The sequence below is a fragment of the Lampris incognitus genome, chromosome 7, assembly GCF_029633865.1.
Source record: "Lampris incognitus isolate fLamInc1 chromosome 7, fLamInc1.hap2, whole genome shotgun sequence".
Classification (NCBI taxonomy): Eukaryota; Metazoa; Chordata; class Actinopteri; order Lampriformes; family Lampridae; genus Lampris; species Lampris incognitus.
The window spans coordinates 14,315,527-14,328,570 of record NC_079217.1 but is presented as its reverse complement, the minus strand read 5'-3'; the positions used below and the strand labels follow the sequence as shown (position 1 = coordinate 14,328,570).

Sequence of the window (13,044 nt, the reverse complement as noted above, 5' to 3'; positions counted from 1 at the left end):
AACAAAAAACAACAAATGATAAAAATAAAACCAGAAGAATTTAACAAGAATTCTCAACAGAGAATCCAGCAAATATTTTTTGTTCAAAAAGGAGCAGGAGAAAGTTACTACTTATAATTTCCTGCCCCCTCTCTGATGCTCAATTAATAAGCCTAAATAATAAACTTAGTTTTTCAGTGGTTTACAAGGGTTTTATTATCAGTTGAAATCAGTGGTATTTTACTCCAGGCATGTCCCAGTATTATTGTCAAGTTCGGAAAGCTCTCGACAACATCCTGAGATACCTGGACAAGGAGGTGGGGCGCTGCATGATGATGACTAATGTTCAGATGCTGAACAAGGAGCCAGAGGACATGATCACGTAAGTGAAGGACTCATTTCCAACTTGAACTTCAAACAGACTTGAACTTTGGAAAATGTCCTTTAAACTACAGTCCCACATTGGCTTTGCAGAGGGGAAAGGAAACCTAAGATTGACCTGTTCAGGACTTGTGTCGCTGCTATCCCTCGCATCCTGCCAGACTGTATGTCCAGGCCAGAGCTGATAGATATGCTCTCTCGGTGAGTGTCTTGGGAAACCAACTTTATAGAAAAAAAGACTGATTATATTTCTTTAACCCTCTTAAATTAGAATTTGTAATTTATAGCCACACACTGTCTAGCCATCTAATGAGCTAATTAAATGTTTGTTATGGTTAAAAACATTTTCGGACTTTTAAACAAATTTCAAGATACCGGCGAGATAATCATGTCCTTATGTGAGTCATAGGAACACATAGACATTTTGACTCTGACAATGACTTTTTTCTCTTTTTTTTTTAAATTTCAGCATTAAACCCCAAAATTGGTCCTTCAGTTTCTATAAAATGTCTTGCTCTGTTAGCAGCAGTCGTTGAATCGGTCTGGGTGTAGCTTGCACACAGAGCAGATGTTGAGTGATGCCTAAGCTTCATCTGTGGTCGTGAAGATATTGCTCTAATTCACACCACGAACATTTCTTCTTTATTTCCTCATTTTGTTGTATACTTTGTGGTCTTGTCCGATTTATTTTTGTATATATGTGGACTTGCACTTATTGAAAAATCCCAATATGTTTTACCCTATTTGCTAGGTTGACAATCCACATGGATGATGAGTTACGACTCATCGCCCAGAATTCCTTGCAAAGCTTGTTGGTGGATTTCTCTGACTGGCGTGACGACGTCCTGTTTGGCTTCACTAACTTCCTGTTGCGTGAAGTCCAAGATACTCACCAAGGAATGCTGGATACCTCCCTCAAACTGCTGCTACAACTGCTCACCCAGTGGAAACTCGCCCTGGTGGTCCCAGGAAAGACCCATGACATTGCTAAGATACACACTGCTGAGGTACACTTTCTACTCATTCTTTGTACTTTTTTTTTTTAAATTATGGCAAATTTTGACTCTGTAAAGCTCTTTCAAGCTTACTCGGTTGTGGATCCTCAAAATTATTTTGAACAAAAGATGGTCATGGACCGCATGCGTATTTTATCTTTTTATTTATTGCCGCACAGATGTTTCAGGTGAAACACCCCTCTTCAGTGTGACGGTGACAAAAAGTCACATTTAACACAGGTGCTTTCAGAATTAACCGTCACAGCAGCTCCCATTCTGTCCGAGTTACCACGAATCGATTCTATGAGTTCACAAAAAATAATTTTACTAAACAACAAAGATAACACAAGAAAAACATTTCAAAATAATAGTGATAATAATAATGATGATAATACAAAAAAAAACATTGCCACAAAAATATTCCCCACAAAATTAATGGTATCCCAAATAATTCACCCATCATTCACAAAAATACAACTTAATGACAACTCCTCATTCGACCCTGTAGGCATCAAAAAGACGCCACCGTGCCACCCATAATAATAATAATAATTATAGGCAGCATGGAGGTGCAGTGGTTAGCATGGTCGCCTCACAGCAAGAAGGTTCTGGGTTCGAGCCCTGGGGTAGTCCAACCTTGGGGGTCGTCCCGGGTCGTCCTCTGTGTGTAGTTTGCATGTTCTCACCGTGTCTGCGTGGGTTTCCTCTGGGTGTTCTGGTTTCCTCCCACAGTTCAAAGACATGTAGGCCAGGTGAATTGGCGCCTAAATTGTCCCTAGGTATGAATGTGTCAGCCCTGTGATGGACTGGCGGCCTGTTCAGGGTGTCTCCCCGCTTGCTGCCCAGTGACTGCTAGGATAGGCTCCAGCATCCCGCGACCCTAAGTAGGATAAGCGGTTTGGATAATGGATGGATAATTTTTTTAAAAATTATAATAATAAATTAATTATATTACTGATATTATCTTTGTTATTTAGCAGATTTATTATTTGTGAATTCATGGAATTGAATTATGGTAATTTGGATAAAATGGGAACTGCTGCGTCAGATTAACAGATCTAATACCCCTGTGTTAAATGTAACTTATTTGCCATGAGCACTGTGAAAAATGTTGTTTGGCCCATAATGTCAGAGTGACAGTAAATAAAAACATAAAATTGGAGTGAGGTCCATGAATTTCTTTTGTTCAAAATATCTCAACATTTGAAAATTATTTTTCTTTATTTTCTTTTGTTATTTTTCATTAATCTTAATTGCTTATCAAAATCAACCACTAATCAAGTGTTAATATCTTGGCTTACAGCTAGCTACCCATCCAACTTAATCATAAAACCTGAGGGCCTAATGGTTGTTAATTCATTTTAAATGAAATTAAGTCCTGATACTATCTATAGCCGTTCACAACACTGTAACAATTGCCAGTGAAAAAACAAAACTAAGTCAAACCCTGAAAGCCAGGATATCATTATCAGCACCAACCTTCTTGTACTGTAAATTAAACAAATTTCAATCAAACTTGATTTATATAGCACAATTCCTACAGAAAATGCAATGTAATGTGATCACACGAGAACAAGCAAAAGTACTTAAAAATTATACACATAATATGCATACAAGACATACAAAATCTATACAAAAAAAATCAGCTAAAAATCCCCTATTATTTGAATGTGCTTTTTTTCTTTACAGCTATTGCACACAAGTTCAAGTCACAGGGTCCCTACAGAGAGAGGTCCACACTCCACTGTGCTGCATGCCATAGAAGGACTTGGATTGGTGCTGCTTTGCTCCTGCCAGCTGAGCACTCGCAGACTGGCTATCGCCATACTCAAGGAGATACGCAGCCTCTTCATGGCCATTGGGCAGTCTGAGGTAAAAGTCGGCCAATCGGCAAAAGAATCGGAAACAAAAAAATTGACGATCTGAAGTGAGATTGCAAATACAGGATGCTCATTTAATTTGGATACATATTTTGTAATCTGTAGGATGACGATAAACCAATGATTGAGATTATGGACCAGCTCAGCCCCATAATCCTGGAAAGTTTTGTCAGCGTGGCAGTTTCTGACACAGTGAGTTGATTTCAGACCAAACTATTTATCTATTTATAATGGAACCCACCGTATATAGTATAAAGCTATTGCTGCACTTAATTTGCCTATGTCCTCTTTTTTTTCTAGAGTTTTCTCTTTGAATTTATTGATTGATATATGAATTAATTGATGTCTGAATTTACTGATTGATGTATGACTATTTGACTTGAAGATATCAACATGAGATTTTAATTAGCTCTGTCTGCAGTACAACTTCAAGGTACTAAAAGCAAATGATCTTGTCAGCTCTCATTTATCACTTTAGCTATATGAAATGAAATTTACTTTTCCAGATGAGAAATACTTGTTACATAGACTCTGCAACAGAAGTTCCATTGAGCTGTCAGAAATGGAAAACATGGAGTGGATTTGAACAGTTCATTTTTCTATTTTCTGTAATAAACCAATAAACCAGAGGAAAATGACGCAGGGAAGGAAAGGTTATTACACTGTGACACAAATCAATAAGTATTTTGTTGTCCTAAAAATAAGTGCTTATCTAACATTTCTCTTTTTGACTACAATTCACAGCATTCCCACTATTAAATGGCTGTTCGTGGCCAGTAAATGAATAGACTAAAGGATGAAATTATTCAGATCGGTGTATTCATGTTTCCCCAGGCCCCTATGCCATTGGGTCACCATGTCGACCTTCAGTGGCTGGTGGAGTGGAACGCAGTGCTGGTCAACAGTCACTATGACATTAGGAGTCCTTCGCATGTGTGGATCTTCGCCCAGTCTACAAAGGACCCCTGGGTGCTGTGTGTGTACAGCCTCCTCCGACAGGACAACTTGCCTAAACACTGCCCTACAGCACTCAGCTATGCCTGGCCCTACGCCTTCACTCGGATGCAGTTACTCATGCCTCTGGTAGACCCAAAGTAAGCTTGGCTTTTATCCCCTATATCAGAGCTAGGCAGGGGGAGACCAATAGACGCAGCTCATTTGCTCTATCTTCATTACATCTAGGGCTCTAGTTTCTGGGTCATAGCACACTCGGAGGCGCTGGCGCTAGTTCACGGTGCTAGTCGATCTAAGGTGTGGCCAATACTTCTTATTTTTTTAATTTCGGGATATGTTATGCTGGTGGTAATCGGGCGCAATGGAGGTGCAGTTGTAAAAGGGTTTGATTAGAAGGAATAAATGATCAGTAGGAGTGGTGGGGGCTGTCTTCAATTACAGCCAATCAAATCAGCTCCTCTCATTCCCTTTAAAAGCAGCGTGCTCTCTGTCATGGCAAACTGCCAGTTTTGTAATACACGGTAGAAGTCCAGACCAGCTAAGGCAGAAAAGCTTCTCCTGGGAGGAAACTGATGTCCTTGTTCGGGAGGTGTAGAGTCGCCAAGTGCACATATAACAGACATTAACACCAATTCCAGTGTGATATAAGACAACACGCAAACGTGGTTATTTGACAGGCTACCGTTTAACGTGTCTTCATTCTCACCAGCGTCTTTCTCTCTTTCCTGCGCTTTCTATAAACACAGCAGGAGACCTTAAATAGTTGTGATCACGGATCAATTAGCCGAGGTAATCCGTTTGCTCTTTCAGGTTTAATGAGGTTAATTGAATTATTGAAATCCCCATCACCATGTTATTTTCCATGTGTAATGATGTACATTAACTACTTTATGTTGGAAGACAATGATACATGTGCATATATTTTGTTTTGTGTTTAAAAAAGTTTAGGACAATAGTCACTAGTTAAATTATTCAAGAAATAGGGCAACATAACATACAGAAAACTGGCGTGTGTGATTTTGGATAAGTCTATGCTTAGTGCACCTTCACCTTAAGCCGGAAACTATCACACAACATCTGCATCTGCGCTAAGACGTGGTGTAACCAGGTGGAGACGCAGGCGTAATATTTGGTTTTATTTTACACCAAACTAGCACTGCTCCACCTGATTTTGACTGACACACCCTCTACTGCGCCCTCACGCCCATTTCGGCGCAAGCGATATCATGGCGAGCCTGGAAAAGAGCAAACACCCAAGCGAGAGAAAAATCACCCTGTGCCCAATGAAATTGTCACTCCGTCTGCATTAGCACTACCCACTGGCCTTGCACCGCCCAGAAACTGGAGCCCCTGCAGCCTGCACTCTTACTGTAATTCTTTTTGCTGCAAGAGTAAATAGTTGACATCGTTACACATACATATTCAGGCATTCAAAACACTTTCTATTCAGTATTAGCTTAGTGCACATTATGGTGCAGCTAAATATATATATAAAGTCCAGTAAGTCAAGTAAATTCTTTATGAGACAGTAAAACCTGTTTCATGCCATAAGCAATCATCAGCTATACCAACTGGGTTCATAGCCAACTTGGCAGCTGATGAGTGCGTGACGCACGAAACAAGTTTGTACTGCTATGAATTAACGTTTTTTTCCTACATCTATCTTAATATTTCGCTCATTTGTTGAAAAAAAAAAAATATATATATATAGCGTTTTTTTCCAGAACTGTCAATGGTGTTGTGAGTGCTCAACTAATGAGGAGCGGAATATCAACACGGATACAGGAAAAAAGATTTTAATACATTGCAGTACAGGCCTGTTTCGTGCATCTCGCACTCATCAGCTGCTAATGTGTTTTCACAAAGAATCATACAGTTTGCGTTGCCCGGCGTCACACCCCTAATTTCGGTTGGACAGCGACCAATCAGGTGGCCAATTCTACCACCAGTTTTAGACACCGAAAAAAATATCTCCTTTGTAACTGTAAGTAAAACGTCTTTATTATCCCCCCCCATTAGATGATACACATATGACTTTTATTGGGTTTTTTTTTTAATAATAATATTTTAACTGCCTGTCCTTCCCACTGTGCCCCAACACCAACCCAATATATAATTCACATAAAGTACCTTGTTATATTTTTAATGTATGCCATTTCAGCGGTGCCCTGGCCCCTAAATGCTTTTCAAAACAAACCCCTGTCCCAGAGCCCTAGAAAGAGAGAGTTACGTCAATGAGGGGTCAGAACGCGAGAGGGTCACGTGGTTCATGTAGCCGCCAAATAGTTCAAACGAAGCTTGGCGGGTCATTTAAATGAACTGCTTAGCCGCGATTTCTGGTAACTACTAACCAATATTTTCAGATTTTTACATTTATATATAGATATAGATATATTCCAACGTGACACATATTCTATGCGCATGTGCAGGAATTGACAAGCTGTCAGGCTTTAAATTACATCGTTAATTTGATTCAAACGTGCTTGTAAAATGGTCATCATTAAAATGTCAACTGTAGCTTCTTACCTGTAAATTAACCTTTGATTAATGCGAGAAACATACCTTCACTGTAGAAATCCTATTGCCCCGGGTCACACTGTTTGGAACTATCCAGGGCTCCCATGATCCGCCATTGCTGTTAAATAATTGGCCCATTGACATCTACGGAGTTGACGTAACTCTCTCTTTCTAGGGCTCTGCCCAGTCCCATTGGTTGTAATGTTTTCTACCCCTCCATTGGTTGCTGTGCATCATAAGTATCTACCCCATTGGTTGTTATAGTTTGAATGTTTCCCATCTGATTGGTCGCTGTCCAACCGAAATTAGGGGCGTGACGCCAGGCAACGCAAACTGTATGATTCTTTGTGAAAACACATTAGCAGCTGATGAGTGCGAGACGCATGAAACAGGCCTGTACTGCAATGCATTAAAATCTTTTTTCCTGTATCCGTGTTGAGATATATATATACACATATGTATGTATATATATGTATGTGTGTGTGTGTGTGTGTGTGTGTGTGTGTGTGTGTGTGTGTGTGTGTGTGTATGTATGTATGTATGTATGTATGTATAGGCCATAGGCCCTGTGGTGGCCTGGCGGCCTGTCCAGGGTGTCTCCTCGCCTGCCGCCCAGTGACTGCTAGGATAGGCTCCAGCAACCCCGCGACCCTGAGAGTAGGGGTGTAGGATAAGCAGTTTGGATAATGGGTGGTTATATATATATATATAGATAGTCACTGTTCTTCTGTGCACTGCCCTATTCCACCAGTAACCCAGTGAATGCCAAGAAGACCAGCACCTCTGGCAGTGGAGACAATTATGTGACACTGTGGAGGAACTACCTGATCCTTTGCTTTGGGGTGGCCAAGCCCAGTATCATGAGCCCTGGTCATTTGAGAGCATCAACACCTGAGATCATGGCCACCACACCTGACAGTGGTGTCAGCTACGATAACAAGGTTGTTACCTCCCTGTCCTCTAGCCTTATCAGTTCTCCCCAGTGCTTTGTCTCTCCAGGATCAGATGTTTATATACAGCATGTCGACATTCAAGCTCAAAGCATCAGATAACATAGAAACAGTCTTATGTAATATGAAGCTCTTGTTTTTTTGCGGTAGAAAAAAACATATTAGCTTTGAACCTAAGTAGTTAGTGTATATGTGCTCCCTCGGTATTTGTCTTTCTCACTGAGTTGACTGTTGGATATTTCAGGTTATCGGAAGCCCATCTGTGGCTTGGCTTCTGAAGCAGCTGGTCCCACTGATGAGGTCAGAGAGCATTGAGCTGACAGAGTCATTAGTTCTTGGTTTCGGACGCACCAATTCCCTTGTTTTCAGGTATATCACAATGCAGACTCATCGCTCTTTCAGTCAGAGTCATTTTGGATGTGAGACTAAAAATGACTTTCCCTGTGTCACATAAGGAGAGTGGGTCTTTTTGTGTTTGTTTTGTTTTTTTCTGGTCATGGATTTGATGTACGCATTCCTGTCACAACCAGATTAAACAGGACAGGAGCAGAGTGTGAAATCATGATTTTTTTAACTAACTTTAAAGCCACAGGTTTGTCTCTGTTAAATGGGACAAAAGCAAATGAAATGTGGGTTATTGCATAGTGAATTAGTTTCTTTGTAATTAAAGTCCATGTTGACCTGTATTTTTGTGGATTTAACAGAGAGATAAGCAGGGGGTTACGGTTAAGTGGTGCATTCATGCCATTTTCGGTTACATATCCTTTCCTGGAAATTTAATTTTGACTGAATTGCAGTTGAAAAGTAATTTTAGGTATTATGCAGAGGCAATTCTTATGACTTCCACCTTTTTCTTTCATTGTCTATTTGCAGGGAACTTGTGGAGGAGCTACATCCCCTGATGAAAGAAGCATTGGAGAGGAGACCTGAGGTTAGTTAGGCCATTTTCATGATAAAATATACGAGCAGAAACATTCAAACTAGAGAAATGAAGGCGCATTACCTCTTTATTAATTTAATTACGTCGGGGATTATGATCCTGCTTTAGAAACTGCATGTAACAGCGGTGCTCTGACAAAGCTCTTTTTCCATTTCATCGTCACAGAACAAGAAGCGACGTGAGCGGAGGGATCTCCTGAGACTGCAGCTGCTGCGGATCTTTGAGCTGCTGGCTGATGCCGGCGTCATCAGTGATAGGTCAGTATCAAACTAGCTCACACATTTCACCCTCACATTGGTCAGAATCATGCGAACCGGTAATGTAGACCCCGACACCACTGGCAGTGCAAGTCATTGCACACCAGAATCATGTAAGGTAAGGAAGTGGGTTTCCATTCATCTATTTTTATGCGCATTTTTAATTCGCACATAGGAAAAACTGAAAATGAACACAAGAATAGTTGGTGTATCTATAATGACAAAATGCAGTAAAGGGTGACTTAAGATTTTTCGAGTAAATTATGACATACAGTGTCACATGGTTCCCAAAGCTGGTTAATGAAATGCCTCTGCATAATTATCTCCCAGAACTGCTTGGTGTGTTGGTATTTCCAGAAGTATGGTGGACTTAATTTTGGTGTTATTTCAGCCCTCATTAAATTAGCCATTGCATGCCTCATTTACCCTCTGACCTGCATGTAATAGAGTGGTATACAACTGATGAAGAGTTGCTATGAACACTCTTTAAACCGCAAGTAATTCTACATGCCATCTTTCCATTTTGTGCAGCTGAAGCTCTTATGATTTTGCAGTTTTGCTGTACCTTCTTCAGAATGGTCACACAACAACAATAGTTGATGGAAACACACAATCGGATTTTCTTTTGCCAACTTTTTGGAATTTTGCTTGAAATTGGCACATTTGCACATCTGACTTATAGCAAGAAGTGAAAATTAATCCAAAAACATAACTGTCACATTGTGTTCTGTTTCCTTGTGTGTTGATCTCATTGGGATTGTGTGCTTGCCTGTCTCTTCATTTTACTGGGCTCTTATCATTTCCCACAGTACAAATGGAGCCCTGGAACGTGACACCCTGGCCCTGGGTGCTCTGTTCCTGGAGTATGTGGATCTAACTCGCATGCTTCTGGAAGCTGAGAATGACAAAGATGCAGAGATCCTCAAGGACATCCGAGCTCACTTCAGTGCCATGGTGGCCAACCTTATCCAATGCATCCCAGGTAAATTGTCAGAGCTTTCTTATAATCTTGGGAACACAATGACAATATACAAGTCATCATCCTCTGTTTGCTAATGTGTGTCAGTTATTGGTCTAATAGTCAAGTCAATTCAAGTCAAGTTTAAAAAGCCCAGAATCACAAGGTAATCCCAAAGGGCTTTACAATCAGTACAATATGCAACAATATACAAAAATATACAAAAATATACGACATACAACCCCTTCCATCCTTTGACCCTAGACTAGGGGTGGGCAAACTATGGCCCGCAGGCCACATATGGCCCGTTGGGCTGTTTAATCGGCCCGTCGGGCATTTAAGTTAATACTATTATCAATTTAAATGACTGGTATTCACCTTTTTTTTCCCCTGCAATATGTTACGGTTGGTTCCATTAGATGGCACGCTGCAAATACAACCGGCCTTTTCTAATATAGAGGCCAAGAGTCGCTCATCTCTTCACCTGACCTGACCTTTACTTTTGCCTCTTGCATTGAGCATCAGAGCATGTAGCAATCGCCTACTTTCACAAAATGAGCGGATGGACCAAAGAAGCAAAAAGTGGACAGCAAGTGCCAAGAAAGAGTGGACAGTAAAATATTTTTTTACTGTAGTCCGATCAAAGGCCATATGTCTGATTTGTCAAGAAAATGTTGCGGTATTCAAGGAATACAATATCAGCCGACACTTTTCCACCAAGCATGCTAACTACACTAGCAATTTGTCATCCCAAGAAAGGGCGAGTACAGCTTTGAGGTTAGCAGCCAATTTACAGGCTCAGCAAAATATTTTTGCCCGACAGTCTACAATTCAGGAGTCCAGCGCAAAGGCGAGTTATCTACTGGCATATAAATTAGCGAAAGCGAGCAAGCCTTTCTCTGAAGGAGAGTTTTTGAAGGAATGCATGGTGGAGACAGCAAGTCTTCTGTGTCCAGAGAGCAAAAGCAAATTTGAAAACATAAGCTTAACAGTGACTCGCCGTATAGAACTAATTGACGAAGACTTGGCTTGTGGGTTAATCAAGAAAGCAGAGTCCTTTAAGTTTTATTCGTTAGCACTGGATGAAAGCAGTGACAAAAAGGACACTGCACACCTCTTAATTTTTGTCAGAGGAATTAATGACAATTTTGAAATCACGGAGGAGTTTTTATCCATGGAGTCCATGAAAGGCACAACGAGAGGATCGGATTTATACAACAGGGTGTCTAGTTGCATTGAGAGGCTGAAGCTACCTTGGTGTAAACTGGCAAATGTCACCACAGACGGATCGCCAAACTTAACAGGAAAAAATGTCGGACTGCTGAAAAGGATCCAGGACAGGGTGAAAGAAGAGGACCCTGAGTTGGAGGTAATTTTCCTACACTGTATTATCCACCAGGAAGCCCTGTGCAAGTCTGTATTACAGCTTGATCACGTAGTGAAGCCAGATGTACAACTTGTGAACTTCATACAGGCGAGGGGACTTAGTCATCATCAATTCATTCAATTCCTTGAAGAAACTGATGCTGACCATCATGACTTACTTTACCACTCCAATGTCCATTGGCTAAGTTTGGGGAAAGTGTGGCAGCGAGTGTGGCAGCTCAGAGGGGAGATCGGCTCGTTTTTGGAGTCAATGGGTAAAGCCGACAATTTTCCTGAGCTGAGCTACGCAGACTGGCTTTGCGATTTTGTGTTCGCTGTGGACATTTAAGCACACATGAATGAGCTGAACGTGAAGCTAGAAGGGAAGGATGTATTTGTGCATGAACTGTATTCGAATGTGAAGGCTTTCAAAGCCAAGTTAACTTTGTTCTCAAGGCAAGTAATGAACAAATCATTCGCTCATTTCCCGACACTGGCGACGCTGGAAAAGACGCCTCAGCATGCAAAGAAATACAGCAAATCACCGCATGACCTGCACGGAGAATTCTGTCGTCGATTCTCTGATTCTGAAAAGATAGAGAAGTCACTGCAGCTGGTGTCATGTCCCCTGTCACTCGACGGTGAGACAGCACCACAGGAACTGCAGTTGGAGCCGAGTGATCTCCAGTGCCACTCTGTCTTGAAGGAGAAGTTCAACTCCGTCAAACTGGATGAGTTTTATGCCTCACTGAACGAGACCAAGTTTCCAAACATCCGACAGATGGCACAGAAGATGCTGGTGTTATTTGGCTCCGCCTATGTGTGTGAGCAAACGTTCAGTGTGATGAACATCAACAAAGCACGTCACAGCCCAGCTTAGTGATGAATACTTGAGCTCTGTCCTGCGAATTGCCACGACAAAATTCACACTGGACTTTAATGCGCTCGCAAAAAATGATGACTCAGCAACACTGTTCTAATTAAATCAAGCACTCGGGGGTGAGTGTATTTTCATTACTTTTTGGGAAACAGTTTTCACATTTATGTAATTTATGCTAGTTAATTTTTCCCCTCATCAGCTAGTATTAGTGGCCCGTCTTTCAAGTTCTAAAACCCAGTGTGGCCCTTAAGCCAAAAAGTTTGCCCACCCCTGCCCTAGACCCTTGGACCCTAGAACACAGTGTGTCCCAATCCTCAGTCCTCAGGTACCGGCAGTACTGGTTTTCTATTCTGCCAGATAGTTAATTACATTCATCTGTTGTGTCAGTTATTCTAGCCTTTAGTCACAGTGGTTTTAGACATGAAATAATGAGTTTTGTATCCTGGCAGGATAGAAAAGTGCTGGTGGTACCTGAGGACCAGATTGAGAACCGCTGATCTAATACATAACCATTTCTGAACAAAATCCATCCCACAATCAGTGCATTTTGTTCTCCAGTCCTCAAGAGTGAAGTCCTCAACTGTCTCTGATTGGGTTCTTTAAAGCGGTTATCCTTAATTTCTTCAGTTGTTTGTTTTCATGCTGAAAATCCCAGCAATTCCATTCGACCCGGATGTGATCCTGAATGCACAGAAAGCATTCCTGTGCAGGTCAGAATTTCTGACATCACATATTTTGGTGTAATATTGCCAAGATAATCCAGTGGCATCATGCAAGGAAGAAGACTGATCAACAGTGCCATCTGACGCAGTAATATCAAGAAGCATATCAATCCATATTAAACATTTGATTAAAACTAATTAAACATTAGATAATCATGGCAAACCTCAGCCACAGCCAGGGTTCTCTGGCACAGAGACGTAGACACAGACGTTGGTTGATGGCTCAACAGCCTTAGTTAGAATTACAAAGATAAATCGCTAAAAAC

General features: G+C 41.1%; 1 protein-coding gene across 1 annotated transcript in view; it reads left to right on the top strand.

The window, feature by feature from the left end:
- Positions 1-13,044, top strand: part of LOC130115932 (protein furry homolog) — a 75,002-nt gene that overhangs the window by 35,121 nt on the left and 26,837 nt on the right. Inside the window, exons 16-26 of the mRNA XM_056283819.1 lie at positions 229-361; positions 454-561; positions 1,112-1,367; positions 3,045-3,227; positions 3,341-3,427; positions 4,070-4,329; positions 7,458-7,647; positions 7,901-8,025; positions 8,530-8,587; positions 8,762-8,853; positions 9,663-9,835. Coding sequence (XP_056139794.1) covers positions 229-361; positions 454-561; positions 1,112-1,367; positions 3,045-3,227; positions 3,341-3,427; positions 4,070-4,329; positions 7,458-7,647; positions 7,901-8,025; positions 8,530-8,587; positions 8,762-8,853; positions 9,663-9,835 — 1,665 coding nt within the window. The remainder of the gene's footprint in view (positions 1-228; positions 362-453; positions 562-1,111; positions 1,368-3,044; positions 3,228-3,340; positions 3,428-4,069; positions 4,330-7,457; positions 7,648-7,900; positions 8,026-8,529; positions 8,588-8,761; positions 8,854-9,662; positions 9,836-13,044) is intronic.